Genomic DNA, 17,583 nt, shown 5'->3' with positions numbered 1-17,583 from the left:
TGGTAAAAACCATGGTGGATATGGCTATGTTCCCGGCCTTAAAGCCAGGAGGTGAAGACATAATAGATATGATAGTTTATGAGTGTGCAGTACTATACTGGGCTATATTGGCTTTCTGTCTGTCTTAAGTTTTCTGATTGCATTCATAGTGAGGAATCTTCCAGACACTTTCAATGAGGCCAAACTCAACACTTTTAGCATGCTGATCTTCTGTGCTGTGTGGGTGGCCTTTGTCCCTGCTTATGTCAACTCACAAGGCAAATATGAAGATTCAGTAGTGGTGTTTGTCATATTAGCCTCCAGATGTGGTACACTGGTGGCACTGTTTGGACCCAAATATTACATATTCCTGCACAGACAAGAGAAGAAAGAAAGCAATCATGCTTCGGGAAAACCAAACATAATAATTGCACTTATTTTCATGAGACAGAATGAATCCTTTTTTCTGCATACAATTAAAAAAAAAAAAAAAAAAGTCAACTCAATCTATTTTAACATTATGATGCAAGTTCACTTACATCATGCAGGTAACTTACGTCACATATAACTCACAACGTATAGGAATTTCCCGAAGGAGAAAATGAAAAGATAGTGTGTGTACTTGTAAGAAGGTAAAACTATGTTAAATAAAGTCCAAATAAATCTGTTATCCTTTGAGCTCTCCGTTTTGTCTGATCATTTTAAATATAGCATCATGTTTATCAAATAACAGTCTATGTGGTCTGATAATGCCGCTGTAAGCACATGTTGGTAGCATGGTATCTCACTACAGTGTTATGTGGTCATATGGGTAAAATGGGATCTGACTAATGATAAAGGTTCTCAGTCATCCAGGTCATGTTAATTCTAAGTGCTATATCATTGGCAACTGGACTTGTTTAAATTTCTTGGACATGTTTGAAGAAATATGACATCTAATCGAGGAGGCTTCTTCAGTTATCCCAACTGGAAGGGAGTTGAAGGCTTTAAACCCAAATTTGATAGACAAAATTCTAATAGGTTAACATGTTTTGCCGACACGCTTTTGCAGTACAGTCTACTATCATCTAAACAGTTCTGTTTCATGTTGCAAACCCGGCCTCAATATCTGAGGAGTGACCCGACGTAAAAGGTGTGAAATCTACCTGGCAATTTTTTTCGTAGCACCTCTGCTGAGGTTCCAAGCAAGCCAAGGCGATAGAAGAAGAATCTTGATGAAGAAAAATGCTCACAGGATAAAGCTAAGGTTTATTTTCATGATGTGGGTGGAGGAGGTAGCTTTAACGCTGAATTTTTAGCTATCTTAAGTGTTTACTTTAGGAAATGGCTAAAATAAAATGTATATGTCACATGTGAATGCCATAAGACTGAAGTGACACCCGTTCTGGTGAATTATAGCAGGTCCAGCACGTTGGCATTTATTTTTTATGATTAATTTATCCATGTTAGTGTGTCCATAGTTTATAGGTCTCTAATGTGAAGTGTGCTAAACAACTCTAATACATATTAGGCCTATTGTTGATTATTACGGACAATTGTGGCAGTGGATTATTTCTCTGAGTGGATTATTGTTAACTCTACTGAGTGAGTTGTAGTCTTTCTAGACCACATTTATTAGAACACTTATTGTGACATTATAATTTGAAGAAATTATATTGGTCACAATATAATATCACTTGTACAAATTTGAAAGTGACAACATTGATTGGGTGCATGCTTTAAGAGACACTGTACTGTATATTACAATGTTTAATATAAAAACAGATTATGAATTTCTGCACAAGTTTAGCATAACTCAATGTTTTAGTATGAATGTTTGCTTAGGAGCTGGTTTGCTTGGTAACCTGAAGAGTTTTGTCTTTGCAGGAGCAATTCTGAAATATTTGGGAGCCGTGGACCAGGAAGCAGCACTGATGCTTTCAGCACCTTCTGACCAGCATGCAGCACGGCCATCTTCACCACCACTAGACCAGGATGTTTAAGTTTAAAAATGTTTTACAATTTAATATAAATTTTTTTAGGAAGACTGCATCAGTTTCATTTATTGACTTATAGAGGATCCACATTACCTTGAATTATCATTTTCTATTAGTTCAACATTCCAAGGTGGGTCAACTTAAGATGTTTGATTTAAATTTGGGAGAGGATTTCATAACTCTAGCCCATTTTCCTCTTAAAGGAAGGCTACCAAACAGCATCTGGCATAGGGCCCCCAAAAAGACAGAAACGGCCCAGCATCTAAATTATTGTGTGCCAGCTACATACAATATATTCCTCCATCAATAAGAAAACTAGATGGGAAGACGTATTTGTTCCACCACTTGCTCAAAATTATCTGAAATGACATAATTCTAGGCCCTGCCTCTACTGTTGCTTATACCCCATTGGGTGGTGCTTAAGATTAACAATGCTGCAAGTCAATAAAAGAGGTTGACAGTAATGAAACTGACTGGGCTCAAAAAAGGGATGAACAGGAGGAAAGTCATGTGGGGATTTTTAGATATTAAATTGCCCTCACTCATGTATTTCATGTTGTTGTATTCCTACATTTCTTTAGTTGTGTCCTCCCCTATTTATTCCTCATCTTGCCGGTTACAGGGACAGTTTCATTTAAATGAGATGCACAAGGCTGGAGATGTGGTTCTTGGGGGTATATTTCGAATCCATTTCTTCTCTGTGTTTCCTGACCTGTCTTTTACCTCAGAGCCACCACAGCCTACCTGCCACGGGTGAGTCTCGCAGGGAAGTAGCAAAAGCAAAAATGTAATTGCGTTTTTCAATAGTTAATAGTTGTATTTGTGTTAGTTTTGATGTTGTAGGATTTAGGATGGCTGAGACAATGGCTTTCGCCATTGATGAGATCAACAGAAACTCCAACCTGCTGCCTAATGTGACTCTGGGATACAGTCTTTATGATAACTGTTTCAAACTAGGGATTGGATTTCGTGCAGGATTATCCGCAGTCAGTGGTCAAGAGGAGCGTTTTATATTAGAAGATACCTGTGCAGGAACCCCTCCGGTCATAGGGATTGTGGGAGATTCTTCGTCTACACATTCTATTGCAATCTCATCTGTCCTAGGTTTGTACAGAGTGCCTATGGTAAGTTTGCCAATTTGCCTTTTATTTATTTTCCTGGATCATTTTGATACGATCTATCACTTATTTTTTTTACTTAACAAGGAGTAAATATCAAATTAAAAGAGCAGGAAAATGCTTTGAATGTTTTCAGGCTTTTCAGTCTGAGTCTTTCACAGGTGAGTCATTTTGCCACATGTTCCTGTCTGAGTGACCGGCAGAAGTTTCCATCCTTCTTTAGGACAATCCCAAGTGATGCTTTCCAGGTGAGCATCCATCAGATAAATGAAGGTTCATGAAAGAATATACAGTTTAACATTCACAAGTAAGAATGTCTCTACACTGCAAACAGTTATATTCCTTGAAATGCATTAACTAAATATGATTCAATGTGAAAACTTTAAACGCGTTTTCCACAGAAAGATTATTTCAGCCTGCAAACTAATCTCTTTATTCACTCAGGTGAAGGCTATGATTCAGATTATGAAGCGTTTTGGCTGGACTTGGGCAGGTTTGCTGGTCAGTGATGATGACTATGGACTCCACGCTGCTCGATCCTTCCAGTCTGACCTGGCACACTCTGGTGGAGGTTGTCTTGCTTACTTAGAGGTGTTACCATGGGGCAATGACAGAGATGAGCTAAGGAGGATCGTGGATGTGATGAAGAAATCCACAGCTCATGTGGTCATTGTGTTTGCGCATGAGAGTTATATGATTAACCTCATGGAAGAGGTTGGGCTTGAGCGACACCCAAGTTATACATCCTGTTTTATTATTGTTTTTTTTATTCAACAAAGTGATAGACGCAATGACATATTGGCCTGTGACAACCAGATATATTTTTTAAATAGTTTACATCCTTTTTTCTTTGCATGGTTGTAAAGTAGAATTAGTTAGACAAACTACACAAAACTCTGTATATATATATATATATATATATATATATATATATATATATATATATATATATATATATATATATATATATGTATTTAACTAGACAATACTTAACTGACATGGCATTATTGAGTTACTATTTTTTTTTTTGACACACAGGTGGTGAGGCAGAATGTGACAGGCCTGCAGTGGATGGCCAGTGAATCTTGGACAGCTGCTACTGCCCTCCAGACCCCTGACCTCATGCCATACCTGGCTGGCACACTTGGCATTGCCATCCGTCGAGGAGAAATACCAGGCTTCAGGGAATTCCTCCAACAAATACGTCCTGACCCACACCATAACAACAGCTATGGAAATAACATAGTGAGAAATTTAACTGTGCAATCTGATCTGGTAATTGCAGGAAAAATAGTCATGATTTGTAAGACTGTTTTTAATATATTTCAGGTAAACCAGTTTTGGGAATTCACATTTCAATGTAAATTCACACCACCTCCAGCAGGCTGGGTAGAGGCCGGGGGAACATTATGTAATGGAAAGGAAAATCTAGAGGATGTGGAGACTGAGTTGTTTGATGTTTCCAATCTCAGGCCAGCGTATAATGTGTACAAAGCTGTGTATGCGCTGGCTTACGCCCTTGATGACCTGCTGCAGTGTGAGCCAGGGAGAGGGCCTTTCAGTGGGCACAGCTGTGGCAATTTGAAAAGACTGGAGCCATGGCAGGTGTGAGATCACTTCCATCTGTTAAATGACAGATCATCAAGTATGTAATTATTCAGGATAGTGTTTCTTGCACAGAGGTACTGCTAATTGTAATACGCAAAAATAAATAGTGAGAGGAAATTACTTACTACTAGGTGATGGCAGTGGTTGGTATTATCAGCTCAGAGATCAGTTCTTGTGTTGATGTTCATAAGTGCAGAATGCAGTATGATAATTGACTACTGGGTACCCCAATGTTTATCATGATGATACAGAATTATGTTGTAACCCTCAACAACCTAGACAACCACCGAGAGTGACAGTGCCTGGGTTGAGGAAGCATATACTAGATGCCAACTGCTAGAATAGTTTGGAAAAACACAAGAGGTTGAATCTTTCCTCTTTGTTTTTTCATGTCTCTATGTAGCTAGTGTATTACTTGGAAAAAGTCAACTTCACTACGACATTTGGTGATCAAGTGTCATTTGATGAGAATGGTGATGCCTTAGCGATCTATGACGTCATGAACTGGCTGTGGCTCCCTGATGGAACAACTGAAGTTCAAAATGTGGGTGAGGTCAAGAGGTCGGCTTCCAAAGGTGAAGAATTCATAATTGATGAAGACAAAATCTTCTGGAACTTTGAATCAAAAAAGGTTATATTGATTTTTTTCAGACATATTCTGGATAAACATAGCAGTGTAAAGTAATGGAGAATATTTTCTCCCTATAGCCACCCCAGTCAGTGTGCAGTGAAAGCTGTCCTCCAGGTACCCGCATGGCCAGAAAGAAAGGAGAACCTGTGTGCTGTTTTGACTGCATTCCTTGTTCAGAGGGGGAGATCAGCAATAAAACGGGTTGGTTTTTAACTTTAAACATTGCAATTTTGAAACACAATATTAACATACAGAGTATCTCAGGTCTGTTCCTTTTTTCATAGATGCCATGGGGTGTACCAGCTGTCCTGAGGACTTCTGGTCCAGCCCCCAGCGTGACCACTGTGTTCCTAAGAAAACAGAGTTTCTGTCCTACCATGAGCCTCTGGGTATCGGCTTAACAGTTGCCTGCTTGCTGGGCACATTTATGTGTGCTGTTGTCCTGGGCATCTTTATTTATCATCGTAACACACCCATAGTACGCGCCAACAATTCAGAACTGAGTTTCCAGTTACTGTTGTCTCTTAAGTTATGTTTCCTGTGTTCACTGCTGTTTATTGGTCGTCCCAGACTGTGGACATGCCAGCTGAGACATGCAGCATTTGGGATCAGCTTTGTGCTTTGTGTCTCATGTATTTTGGTAAAAACCATGGTGGTTCTGGCTGTATTCAAGGCCTCCAAGCCAGGAGGGGGCACTAGCTTGAAGTGGTTTGGTGTTTTGCAGCAGAGAGGAACAGTTATCGTTCTCACTTCTATTCAAGCAGCAGTCTGCACTGCATGGATTGTATCTGCCTCCCCAACTCCTCATAAAAACACTCAATACTACATTGACAAGGTAGTTTATGAGTGTGCAGTTGGGTCCACAGTTGGTTTTGCAGTGTTACTTGGCTATATTGGCTCATTGGCTTCCCTCAGTTTTCTGATTGCATTCATAGCGAGGAATCTTCCAGACAGTTTCAATGAGGCCAAACTTATTACCTTTAGCATGCTGATATTCTGTGCTGTGTGGGTGGCCTTTGTCCCTGCTTATATCAGCTCACCAGGCAAATATGCAGATGCAGTGGAGGTATTCGCCATATTGGCCTCCAGTTTTGGTCTCTTGGTGGCACTGTTTGGACCCAAATGTTATATAATCCTGCTGAGACCAGAGAGGAACACAAAGAAGGCAATCATGGGTCGTGAAATCCCGGCCTAGTAACTTTACTTGTCTTCTTGAGACAGAATAAATATTTTTTTTCAATAAACAATGCAAAAACCGTTAGTTTGACTAATTTTATCTTCATTTTGTTGGTTTGCTTTCATTATATATGTTAAATTATGTCAGATATGTAACATACATAGGAAGCTGGTGTCACATAGGTAACTTTTCAGCATCTCATATAATAGTCAGATTGGTTTTCGTTGGTGTCATTAAAGACTTGTCTTTAACATGGTTTCACTTGCTTGCATAATCATGTGTTGTTTAATATGATAGAATTATGCCCTAAGTAAAACCACATTGACCAACATCTGGTCTCCACTTCACACATCCCTCGTAGGCTGATGTTCTCCATATTTTGTAGGAGGTTGTATGTATTAACAAATACATATGTATCACGTATACATGCATTCACAGTACTCAGACCACTTACATACATCAGCTGATGTTATATCCTATTGCCACTTTTTATGCCATGTATTTTAGAACTACATTTGACCGGAAATGCTTGTCAGAAGTATAGAGTTGTACAGGATTTGCCAAAGATGAGGTGTGTCTGAAGTAACAGATATGTGTTATCTTGCTAAATATTACAGTCCCATTGTAAAGTGTAGCAAACAAATTATATAATACACATAAAGTTTGTGAATCCAGGAGGACAACTGAGCAAGTTGAGGAATCACCAAGTGGTGCCCGACTCACAAAACCTCCTCTCCACCATGGTGACCTAGAAAAGGGGAGACCATACAAGATAACTCACAGTCAAAAAGAAGACATCACAATGATGATGCATCAGGCTTTACAGAAATACGGATACAAAGAGATAGTAATAGAAGAAAGCAGTGATCCAACAGAGCCCAGAGTATGATGATCCAGATTCCACAGTATGTGAGGCAGTGGGAGCCAGGAGAGATGGATGTCCCCAGGGGCCCGTGGTCCATCAGTAAGAAGCCAGAATAAAAAGAGAGGAAGAGTAGGGGGAACAGTGAGACATGACACAGCTTGCAGTTTGTGGGAATAGTCAACAAAAAATTGAGAGATGCAATATTAATCAGAATTGTTTCATGTTAGAAGGACAATGTTAATTCTGATACTATTGGTAAGAGACCGAATGAGACTGAGTCCAAACCACTGAAGGAGCTAGCAGATGAAGTCAATGACTAATCAAAGATAAGTCAAAGACAACATTTTTAATTAATTTTAGTTTTAAAGGCCTCAAGAGAGCCAAATTGTCTGATGTGAAATGTTAAGTTATCTGAAAAGTTATTCCAGAGAAAGGGGGCAAGATAGGAAAAAGTCTTTTAACTTTGTAACTGTCAGTAATCCTGAATTCTGATAGCATAATGCCAGAGATTGAATATAGTGGTATAGTGAGGTCAGACGTGTACAACTGGGTAAGGCCATGTACAGTTTTGTATGTCATCAGCAGCACCCTAATGTCTGATCTGACATGAACAGGTAGCCAGTGCAGTGAGGCAAGGTTTGGTGTAATATGACTAACATTTCTTGTACATGTTTAGACTAGCTGCAGCATGCTGAACCATTTGAATACTTTTAGTGCTCTCAGGAAGTAGACCGCCCCCCCCAAAATATTTGCAGTAATCCAGTCAAGGGATGAATCAGGATCTCTGCATCAGTTGTGGACAGGAAGGACCTAATTAGGGCCCGAGCAGGGAACCTATTGTTTTTGTTTTTGTTTTTGAGTGATTTCTTTCTTTTTTTTTTTTTCTTCAGACGAAATGATTGCATTTTTCACTGCCTGGACATACCCGAAAACTCACCAAACTTCTATTGTCGTCCTGAATTTCCACCACTAGGTGGCGCTGTTATTAAAGGCAGTGCGTTTTGGCTAATAACTCCCATATACTTTGTTGCACATTCAAAAACCTTATATCCAGGTGTTCAGTGAATTGTGCTGAGTCTCGTGGTATAGGCCACGCCCATTTCCGCCTACCGTTTTTTTTCACTACGTCGCAAAATGTCGAAAACCTACTTTTTCGAACTCATCCCAGGCAATTTCACCGATTTGCACGAAACGTGGCACACAGCATCTGTGGACCCTCCTGACAAAAAGTTTTTAAAAGAATTTTGATAGGCCAAACAATACTCAAGTTATTAAATAACAACTTCCTGCAGATTTCCTTCCAAACAGGAAGTGTTGGATATCTCCACAATGGTGTGTCCAAATGACATGAAACTTCAGATAATACTTTTACATGCGTTCCTGAGGATGTGTCCTAAAGTTTAGGCGATGACCACAAGGTGGCGCTCTTTAAATTCTAATAGTTTATATCTCCACATCGGTTGAGCGGATTGACACCAAACTTGGTATAATCATTGCCACTGCTCTCTTGAGGATATCGGAAAAAGTACCTATCAATCGGCCACTAGGTGGCGCTCTGATGCCAGTTTAATTTTATATTTGGCCCTGTGCCCACAAATTAACACTTATGGAAATGAAATTCATAGGGGTGGTATAGACTAGCCCCTGCAACTTACACACCAAAAATGACCAGCAGGCGGCGCTATACACACATACATTTGAGTATCATCTGCGTAGCAGTGGCGATGTATTCCGTAACTGTGAATAACTTGGCCAAGAAGTTGACTACATAAAGAAAAGAGCAAAGGGCCAGACAGAGCCTGGAGAATTCCATACTTTACATCATGTAGTGCTTCATGCAACATAAATAGGGAGATTGGGTTACATTTGGCTATCAATAATTAATAATCATCAGTGAAAATTATGATATATTATAAGATCAAATTCATTTGATCACCTCAGGGCTCCATCCTTGAAGAAGGCAAAAGAACCAATTCACCAAATCAGTACCTCAAAAAAGATACAAAATTGTCAGTTTGTAACTTTGATTAATAATTAACTTAATAACTACAACCAAAATTACCACAACAGCTCGTAACGGTCAAAGGATTTTCGAACATGTGTGTGTGTGTGTGTCTCAAAGGAACAAAGGCAAAATGGCAGCTGGGGTTTAATGTACTATGCCACAGAGCATTGGCCAAAGGAAGGCTACAAACAATATGGCTGATCAAAAGGGACTACAAGATGGCTGATTGAAGGGTTGGATTTGAGTCCAAGATGGTGGATCACCATTTGTTTCACTGACAGGAGAGAACAAAGAAAGAGTGGTGGTGCTCACATCATGTAGTGATATGCACCATGATGTGCATGCGTATGTGTGTGCATGTGTGTGTGTGTGTGTGTGTGTGTGTGTGTGTGTGTGTGTGTGTGACATGATGCCAAGTTAGAGAAGATGGTTAGTTGCTTCCAAAGACCCTGAGTCTGTATGAAGCATAATTCAAGTAACATCAAATTAGCCATGTAGGAAAGCAAACTACCAATATCCTGACCTGAGATCGCAATAACACCCAGTGAACAAAAACTCATAGACTGAACACATGTGCATTACATCAACCAGAGTTAAAAAGTCCTGTGTGAAGGTAAATCCAAGTTACAATACAATAGTATACAATAGTATATTTGGTGCAAAACATATCTGTGCACCTGTATCAGACAATGTGAACTTGTGGACAAAATTAGAATATGTGCAAATCTGAATGTGAACTTGCACAATAAATGTTCAATGTATGTAAAATAATTTCTCACGAAAATACGTGTGTTCTTTTAAAACACAAACACAAATCAATATGTACAAATGCGCGAATCTTCCCCACGAGTCACAGATTATGTTTCCTTCAACTACAAATCACGAATCCTGCACCTCCACTTGCTTCACTTTGCTGAGATATGTGATGCAAAACTGTGCATTCAGTCTATGGTGCAAAAGGTGGGTACTGATCTCAGATCAACTGATCCCACAGCCAGTCAGGGTGGATTCAGCACATGCTAAACTAACAGCAGCAGAGATAGCGTCTCCTGCTAGCTAGCAGGCTAATGACTGTTCAGCGGTGGGTCTTGCTTGCACTGTTTTGTAAAAGTGGACAGCTGGCAAACTTCGAGCAAACATGACAGTTTTTGTTTCTATACTTTACCACCTGTTCTTGCAATGAGCAGCGACTCCCCACTGTGGTCAAGCCAGCCATGGTTCGCCTTAGCTTGGTCAAATCAGTCGCACGTTGTTTGCTAGTGCGCAAATTTACTAACATTCATGGTAATCATAAGAGCTGCTGGTAGTGACTGTGAGGCAGACTGCAGTCTCACAGTCAGACCCAGTCATACCGCTGGACTTGGTACTTCCTAGACTATCTGCGTGCATGATATGAAGAATTTTTCCTGTGTACTGTTCGAGTAATCCTGTGTCAAAATCCTTAACATAGGACACGATTAAGGATATTTCACCCAACTCTGACATGGAATACGAAGTTTACCATGGAGTTGAAGGAACAACAGATGTAAAAGGTGAAGACCAAAAGGAGCCCAGTGGTGATAGGAGCATTGGGAGCTGTGCCCCCAAGCTGGGAGAGTAGCTCTAACAGTTTCTAGGTGCAACATCAGGGGTTTGTGGAGAACCTTCAAATTCAAGTTTGAGAAAAAAAAGACAAAAAAGACATACACCAACCCCCCACATGGGGATGAGAGGGAGGTTTTATAATGATTATACATTCATAATAGCCCAATAATAACATATATTTTTAAATAATATTGTAAAGATATCACTATGAAATCATTAGCTTTTATTTCACAACATAGATATGGAAGTGCAGTGTAAATTTTTAATGACTTGCCATCCATGCCAGTGTTATGGGTCTCAGGGATGTGAGAAAGCAGGTAAAGCAGGGGAATGAGGACACAGTTCACAGTTTCCTGTTCTTGCTGTGCAAGGTCTTATGAAAGACAGCCGGGAGCCTTTTGTAACACTGTAACAACCCCCGGCACTGTTGTCTGTTATCATGAAGGAGACAAAAATAAAATAGATGGGAAGACATAATTGTTCCACCACTTCTCTCATTATGCTCAAACTCAGTTTCAAAATAAAATAATTCCAGGCCCTGCCCCTACTCTTGCTTATAGCCCATTGGGTTGGGCATACGATTAAACAACGCTGCAAGGCAATAAAGGAGAATGACAGTGATAAAACTGACTGGGCTCAGAAATGGGATGAGCAGGATTAAAGTCATGTGGGGATTTTTACATAAAAAAATGCCTCTGCTCATGTATTTCATGTTGTATTCCTGCTTCTCCTCTGTTCTGTCCTCCCCTCTTTATTCCTCCTCCTGCTGGTTACAGGGACAGTTTCATCTAAATGAGATGCACAAGGCTGGAGATGTGGTTCTAGGTGGGATATTTCGGATCCACTTCTTCTCTGTCTTTCCTGACCTATCTTTTACCTCGGAGCCACAACAGCCTACCTGCCATGGGTGAGTCTCTCAGGGAAGCAGCAAAAGCAAAAACTGGAGAAGATCAGTTACATGAGTCATATGTATTTCTTGAATATTACTGTTAAAGATTGAGATTATACACATATGTTATCTTAAATATATCCTTAAATCTGTTTGATTATTGTAAATTATTGATGATATTCAACTGCCATATTTGTTTGTAAAATGTGTACTTGTGCAATGTGTTCTTGTTTTCACAGTTATTGTATGTTGTATTTTTCAATAGTTAATAGTGTTATTTGTGTTAGTTTTGATGTTGTAGGATTTAGGAGGGTCCAGACCATGGCCTTTGCAATTGATGAGATCAACAGAAACTCCAGTCTGCTACCTAATGTGACTCTGGGATACAGTCTTTACGATAACTGCGTCAAACTAGGGATCGCATTTCGTGCAGGATTATCTGCAGTCAGTGGTAAAGAGGAGCAGATTATATTAGATGAGACCTGTGCGGGAACCCCTCCAGTCATAGGGATTGTTGGTGATGCTTTTTCTACACATTCCATTGCAATCTCCTCTGTTTTAGGTTTGTACAGAGTGCCTATGGTAAGTTTGCCAATTTGCCTTTTGTTAATTCTGTTGGATCATTTTGATATGATCTCAGATCAAATGTCTCTTGTAAACATAGAGTAACCATCAAATATAAAAAGAGCAGGAAAAGCTTTGAATGTTTTCAGGCTGTGCAGTCTGAGTCTTTCATAGGTGAGTCATGCTGCCACATGTTCCTGTCTGAGTGATCGGCAGAAGTTTCCATCCTTCTTTCGGACGATCCCAAGTGATGCTTTCCAGGTGACTATCCATCAGCAAAATGAAAATGCATGAAAATGATGTGCAGTAAAACATTCACAAGAAACAACATCTGTACACTGCCAAAACTGTTGTATTACTTGAACTGCAATAACTAAATATGATCCTAGGTGAAACCATTTTAGCATGTAATCGCTGTATTCACTCAGGTGCAGGCTATGATTCAGATACTAAAGCGTTTTGGCTGGAGCTGGGCAGGTCTGCTGGTCAGTGATGATGACTACGGACTCCATGCTGCTCGATCCTTGCAATCTGACCTGGCACACTCTGGTGGAGGTTGTCTTGCCTACATAGAGGTGTTACCATGGAGCAATGACCCAGCTGAACTAAGGAGGATCGTTGATTTGATGAAGAAATCCACAGCTCGCGTGGTCATTGTGTTTGCACATGAGAGTTACATAATGAACCTCATGGAAGAGGTTAGGCTTGAACTACAACTTTTAAGTTATACTTCTTTTTTATTTATCAAACTGAAAGATTTAAGATGCAATGACATATTGGCCCGTGACAAATATTTATTATCTTAATACGCAACACTTTGTAATTGTATGTATGACCAGTTAGAAAAAATAAACAACACTTTCATTATGATATTCTTTTCTTTGTTCATAATACTGGAGACAACGGATTGCATCTGTGTATGAACATCTAAGACAAGACATCAGTTGTTTGTACAAAATATATTCTATTTTACACACAGGTGGTGAGGCAGAATGTGATAGGTCTGCAGTGGATGGCCAGTGAAGCCTGGACAGCTGCTACTGTCCTCCAGACCCCTGTGTTCATGCCGTACCTGGCTGGCACACTTGGCATTGCCATCCATCGAGGAGAAATTCCAGGCTTCAGGGAATTCCTCCTACAAACACGTCCTGACTTACACCATAACAGTAGCTATGGAAATAGCATAGTGAGACTTTTACTGTGCATTCTGAGCTGGTAATTGCAGGAAATCTACATAGTCATCATTTGTAAGACCGTTTTGAACTTTTTTCAGGTAAACCAATTTTGGGAATTCACATTTCAATGTAGATTTGCACCACCTCCAACAGGTTGGGTAGAGGCTGGGGGACCATTATGCACTGGGCAGGAAAAGCTAGAGGAAGTGGAGACTGAGTTGTTGGACATTTCCAATCTCAGGCTAGAGTATAATGTGTACAAGGCTGTGTATGCTCTGGCCTACGCCCTTGATGACATGCTGCAGTGTGAGCCAGGGAGAGGGCCTTTCAGCGGGCACAGCTGTGGCAATTTGAAAGAACTGGAGCCATGGCAGGTGTGATATCAGTTTACACTCCGTTTGTTATATGACTAAATAATATGGTTTAATGTTTCATGCAAAGTGGTACCACTTATTGCATTGTGCTGGACAACTTCTGAGAGGATATTCCTTACTACTGGGTGAACGCAGTGGTTGGAATTATCAACTTAGCAATAGGTTCTTGTTTTGGTATGTTCACAAGTGTAATATGCAGTCTGATAATAACATTCTAGATAATGACATGTTTACCATTATCATAGTGCATCATTTTTACTCCTAAAAAACCCAGTTACCTATCTGGATTGGAAGGAGCCATTACAGGATGTTGTCTCCTAGAATAAGTAAGGAAAGAATAAGACAAATACAGGATAGGTAGGCATCCCAGAATTTGTTGTAGGTCTTTGAGATTTCAACTGTCCTTTTTTTGTGTTTCTTTATAGGTGGTGTATTACTTGGAAAAGGTCAACTTCACAACAACATTTGGTGATCAAGTGTCATTTGATGAGAATGGTGATGCCTTACCAATCTACAATATCATGAACTGGCTGTGGCTCCCTGACGGAAAAACTAAAGTTCAGAATGTGGGTGAGTTCAAGAGGTCAGCCTCCAGAGGTGCAGAACTCACAATTGATGAAGAAAAAATCTTCTGGAACTTTGAATCAAAAAAGGTTATGTCTGATTTTTCAGACTCATCATGGATAACTCATTATCGCAGCGTAAAGTAATGGAGGATAACAGATACTTATTTTTCTCTGTATAGCCACCCCGCTCAGTGTGCAGTGAGAGCTGTCCTCCAGGTACCCGCATGGCCAGAAAGAAAGGGGAACCTGTGTGCTGTTTTGACTGCATTCCTTGTTCTGAGGGAAAGATCAGCAATAAAACTGGTTGTTGTTTTTTCTTTTTTTTTTCTTTTTCTTTTTTTTTAAACTTTAAAGATTGTAGATTTGAGACATAATGTAAACATACAGAGAATATAAGGTCTTTTCCCTTTTCTCATAGACTCCATGGAGTGCACCAGTTGTCCTGAGGATTTCTGGTCCAGCCCCCAGCGTGACCACTGTGTTCATAAGAAAACAGAGTTTCTCTCCTACCATGAGCCTCTGGGTATTGGCTTGACAGTTGCCTCCTTGCTGGGCACATGCATGTGTGCTGTTGTCCTGGGCATATTTATCTGTCATCGCAGCACACCTATAGTACGTGCCAACAATTCAGAGCTGAGTTTCCAGTTACTGTTGTCTCTTAAGTTATGTTTTCTGTGTTCACTGCTGTTTATCGGGCGTCCCAGACTGTGGACATGCCAGCTGAGACATGCAGCATTTGGGATCAGCTTTGTGCTTTGTGTCTCATGTATTTTGGTAAAAACCATGGTGGTTCTGGCTGTGTTCAAGGCCTCCAAGCCAGGAGGGGGAGCTAGCTTGAAGTGGTTTGGTGTTTTGCAGCAGAGAGGAACAGTTATTATTCTCACTTTGATTCAGGCAGCTATCTGCACTGCATGGATTGTATCTGCCTCCCCAACTCCTTATAATAATACTCAATACCACAATGACAAGATAGTGTATGAGTGTGCAGTTGGGTCCACAGTTGGTTTTGCAGTGTTACTGGGCTATATTGGCTCATTGGCTTCCCTGAGTTTTCTGATTGCATTTATATCAAGAAATCTTCCAGATAGTTTCAATGAGGCCAAACTTATAACCTTTAGCATGCTGATTTTCTGTGCTGTGTGGGTGGCCTTTGTCCCTGCTTATATCAGCTCACCAGGCAAATATGCAGATGCAGTGGAGGTATTTGCCATACTGGCCTCTGCTTTTGGTCTCTTAGTGGCACTTTTTGGACCCAAATGTTACATAATCCTGCTTAGACCAGAGAGGAACACAAAGAAAGCAATCATGGGCCGGGAAATCAGGACCTAGTAACGGCTCTTATATTCATGAGACAGAATAAATACTTTTTTCTATATACAATAAAAAATATATGCAAACTTCACTTATTTTAAAATAATCATGTAAGTTAACTTACTTTACATATGTTCACTTACGTCACACACATGGGTAGCTTAGGTCAAAAGTAACTCATGTCATGTACATAACAGAAAGGACTTCACCCACAAGAATGTCAAATGAATATAAAATGTCTTACTGCTTAGAATAAATATTTCTACAGCATCTTATATTGCAATGGATGGGTTTTCATTGGTGTAATTAAAGACTGTTGCATTTAATGAACTGTAGTTTCACTTTCTATGTTTTATAAGTTGTTCATCATGATTAAACTGTGCCCTACGTCAAACCATATTGGGACACTACTTCACACATCCCCCGTACGCCGATGTTCTCCCCAGTTTTCAGGAGTTTGTATGTTTCACATATTGCCACATGTATCCACAATGCTTAGACCATTTATATACATCAGCTGATGCTTTATCCTCTTTCCATATTTCATGCCATGTATTTTAGAACTACATTTGGCTGGAATTACTTGTCAGAAGCTGCTCATCTGGGAAAATATAATTACATTATCTTGACAACTTCCACACCCTAATGTTACTGCACTGTTCACAGTATAGTTATCCAATTACAGTCTGTTGTCTTGCTGTGTTGGCCAAGTTTGTTCCAAATGCAATATTATACATATTACCAGTTACTTTAAATTTTAAGAGATATATTACCATACATTATTAATGTCTACTTAAAGCAATAGAATGCTTATTCCACTACTTTAGTTACTTTCTACAAAATGGCCAAATAACCTGTTCAAGATAATTAAATAGCATAGATCTTTTCAAATAAGCAAATGGCTTTAGACACAGGCTCAAATACCACGTGCTTCACCAGGGATTCTCAGTGTCACACTCCCATTTTGAGCCTAGCCCATTCTTCTATGAGTCGCACTATCTACTTGGTGGAGCCTCCAGCCTTCTCCTCAGCCCTGCAATACAATACACTCTGCCTTTCAGCCAGTGTTGTCATTCTTGCAGTGCAAGGACAGCAGCCAAAAGCTACAAGTTTCCCACATCATAGTTCCTCTCTGCAGGTGAGAGGCATTGTGAGTAGTAGGTACAGGGGTAAAGTTTGTGTCTTAACGTCTCACTGGGAAAGGACAGGCCCCACCCCAGAATCAGAGGGGTCCAGTTTGACCATGAACTGTTGAGTTGAAACAGGGACCAAAAGACATTTGAACTTTATTCTTCCATAGGAACAGCAACAAATGAGGGTAGAATAATCCCTACGTTGCTGTTTGTTTATGTTCAACGTTGGAATGGACACTAAGGGAGAGTTTGAGAGTTTCTTGAGGTGACTCATGTGCATGCTTCTTTTTAGCATATTCTATGTTTCAAAAGGGAGAGATGTAGTGAGGTACTTGAATGTACTAGTGTACGCTACACTGAAAAAAGGAGACTGGCCAACTCTTGGATTTATGGAAGCATCTTAGATGTATTTAACACAATTGCCTCACACAGTTTTAAAGTTAAACGTAACTATATAGTGTAGAAACTACATAATAAGCAGAGAGGGTACATGAATTTGATCAGATCATGTTGGGATGAAGTCCCTAACGTAGCAATATTAATTATCATGATGACACCGCACACAATCTTGTCTTGCCCGCTTTGCTGGTAGAGCAAAGCAACCGTCACATCCAAGGGCTCCCGTACA

The 17,583-nt window shown here is 40.0% G+C and overlaps 1 protein-coding gene across 1 annotated transcript; it reads left to right on the top strand.

Moving 5' to 3' along the window:
- Positions 1-11: 11 nt before the first annotated feature.
- LOC119008123 (extracellular calcium-sensing receptor-like) lies at positions 12-15,840 on the top strand. The gene is made up of 17 exons (XM_037078197.1): positions 12-51; positions 150-308; positions 2,537-2,708; positions 2,785-3,079; positions 3,235-3,321; positions 3,518-3,787; positions 4,112-4,318; positions 4,403-4,678; positions 5,085-5,312; positions 5,390-5,513; positions 5,597-5,790; positions 12,571-12,657; positions 13,376-13,582; positions 13,670-13,945; positions 14,371-14,598; positions 14,691-14,814; positions 14,930-15,840. The coding sequence occupies exons 1-17, from the start codon at positions 12-14 to the stop codon at positions 15,838-15,840; spliced, it is 3,885 nt and encodes a 1,294-aa protein (XP_036934092.1).
- Positions 15,841-17,583: the final 1,743 nt, after the last annotated feature.

The sequence above is a fragment of the Acanthopagrus latus genome, chromosome 2 (genome assembly GCF_904848185.1).
Source record: "Acanthopagrus latus isolate v.2019 chromosome 2, fAcaLat1.1, whole genome shotgun sequence".
Taxonomy (NCBI): domain Eukaryota; kingdom Metazoa; phylum Chordata; class Actinopteri; order Spariformes; family Sparidae; genus Acanthopagrus; species Acanthopagrus latus.
Note: the sequence above shows the minus strand (reverse complement) of the source record. Positions and strands in the feature narration are given on the sequence as shown.

What these genes read in the sequence shown, in the direction of transcription:
- LOC119008123 (XM_037078197.1), top strand. Translation starts at nt 12, where the DNA reads ATGGTGGATATGGCTATGTTCCCGGCCTTAAAGCCAGGAG. An exon ending in TCCCAAGTGATGCTTTCCAG is followed by an intron (nt 3,322 to 3,517) that starts GTGAGCATCCAT and finishes TTATTCACTCAG; the next exon opens with GTGAAGGCTATGATTCAGAT. An exon ending in AAAGACTGGAGCCATGGCAG is followed by an intron (nt 4,679 to 5,084) that starts GTGTGAGATCAC and finishes GTCTCTATGTAG; the next exon opens with CTAGTGTATTACTTGGAAAA.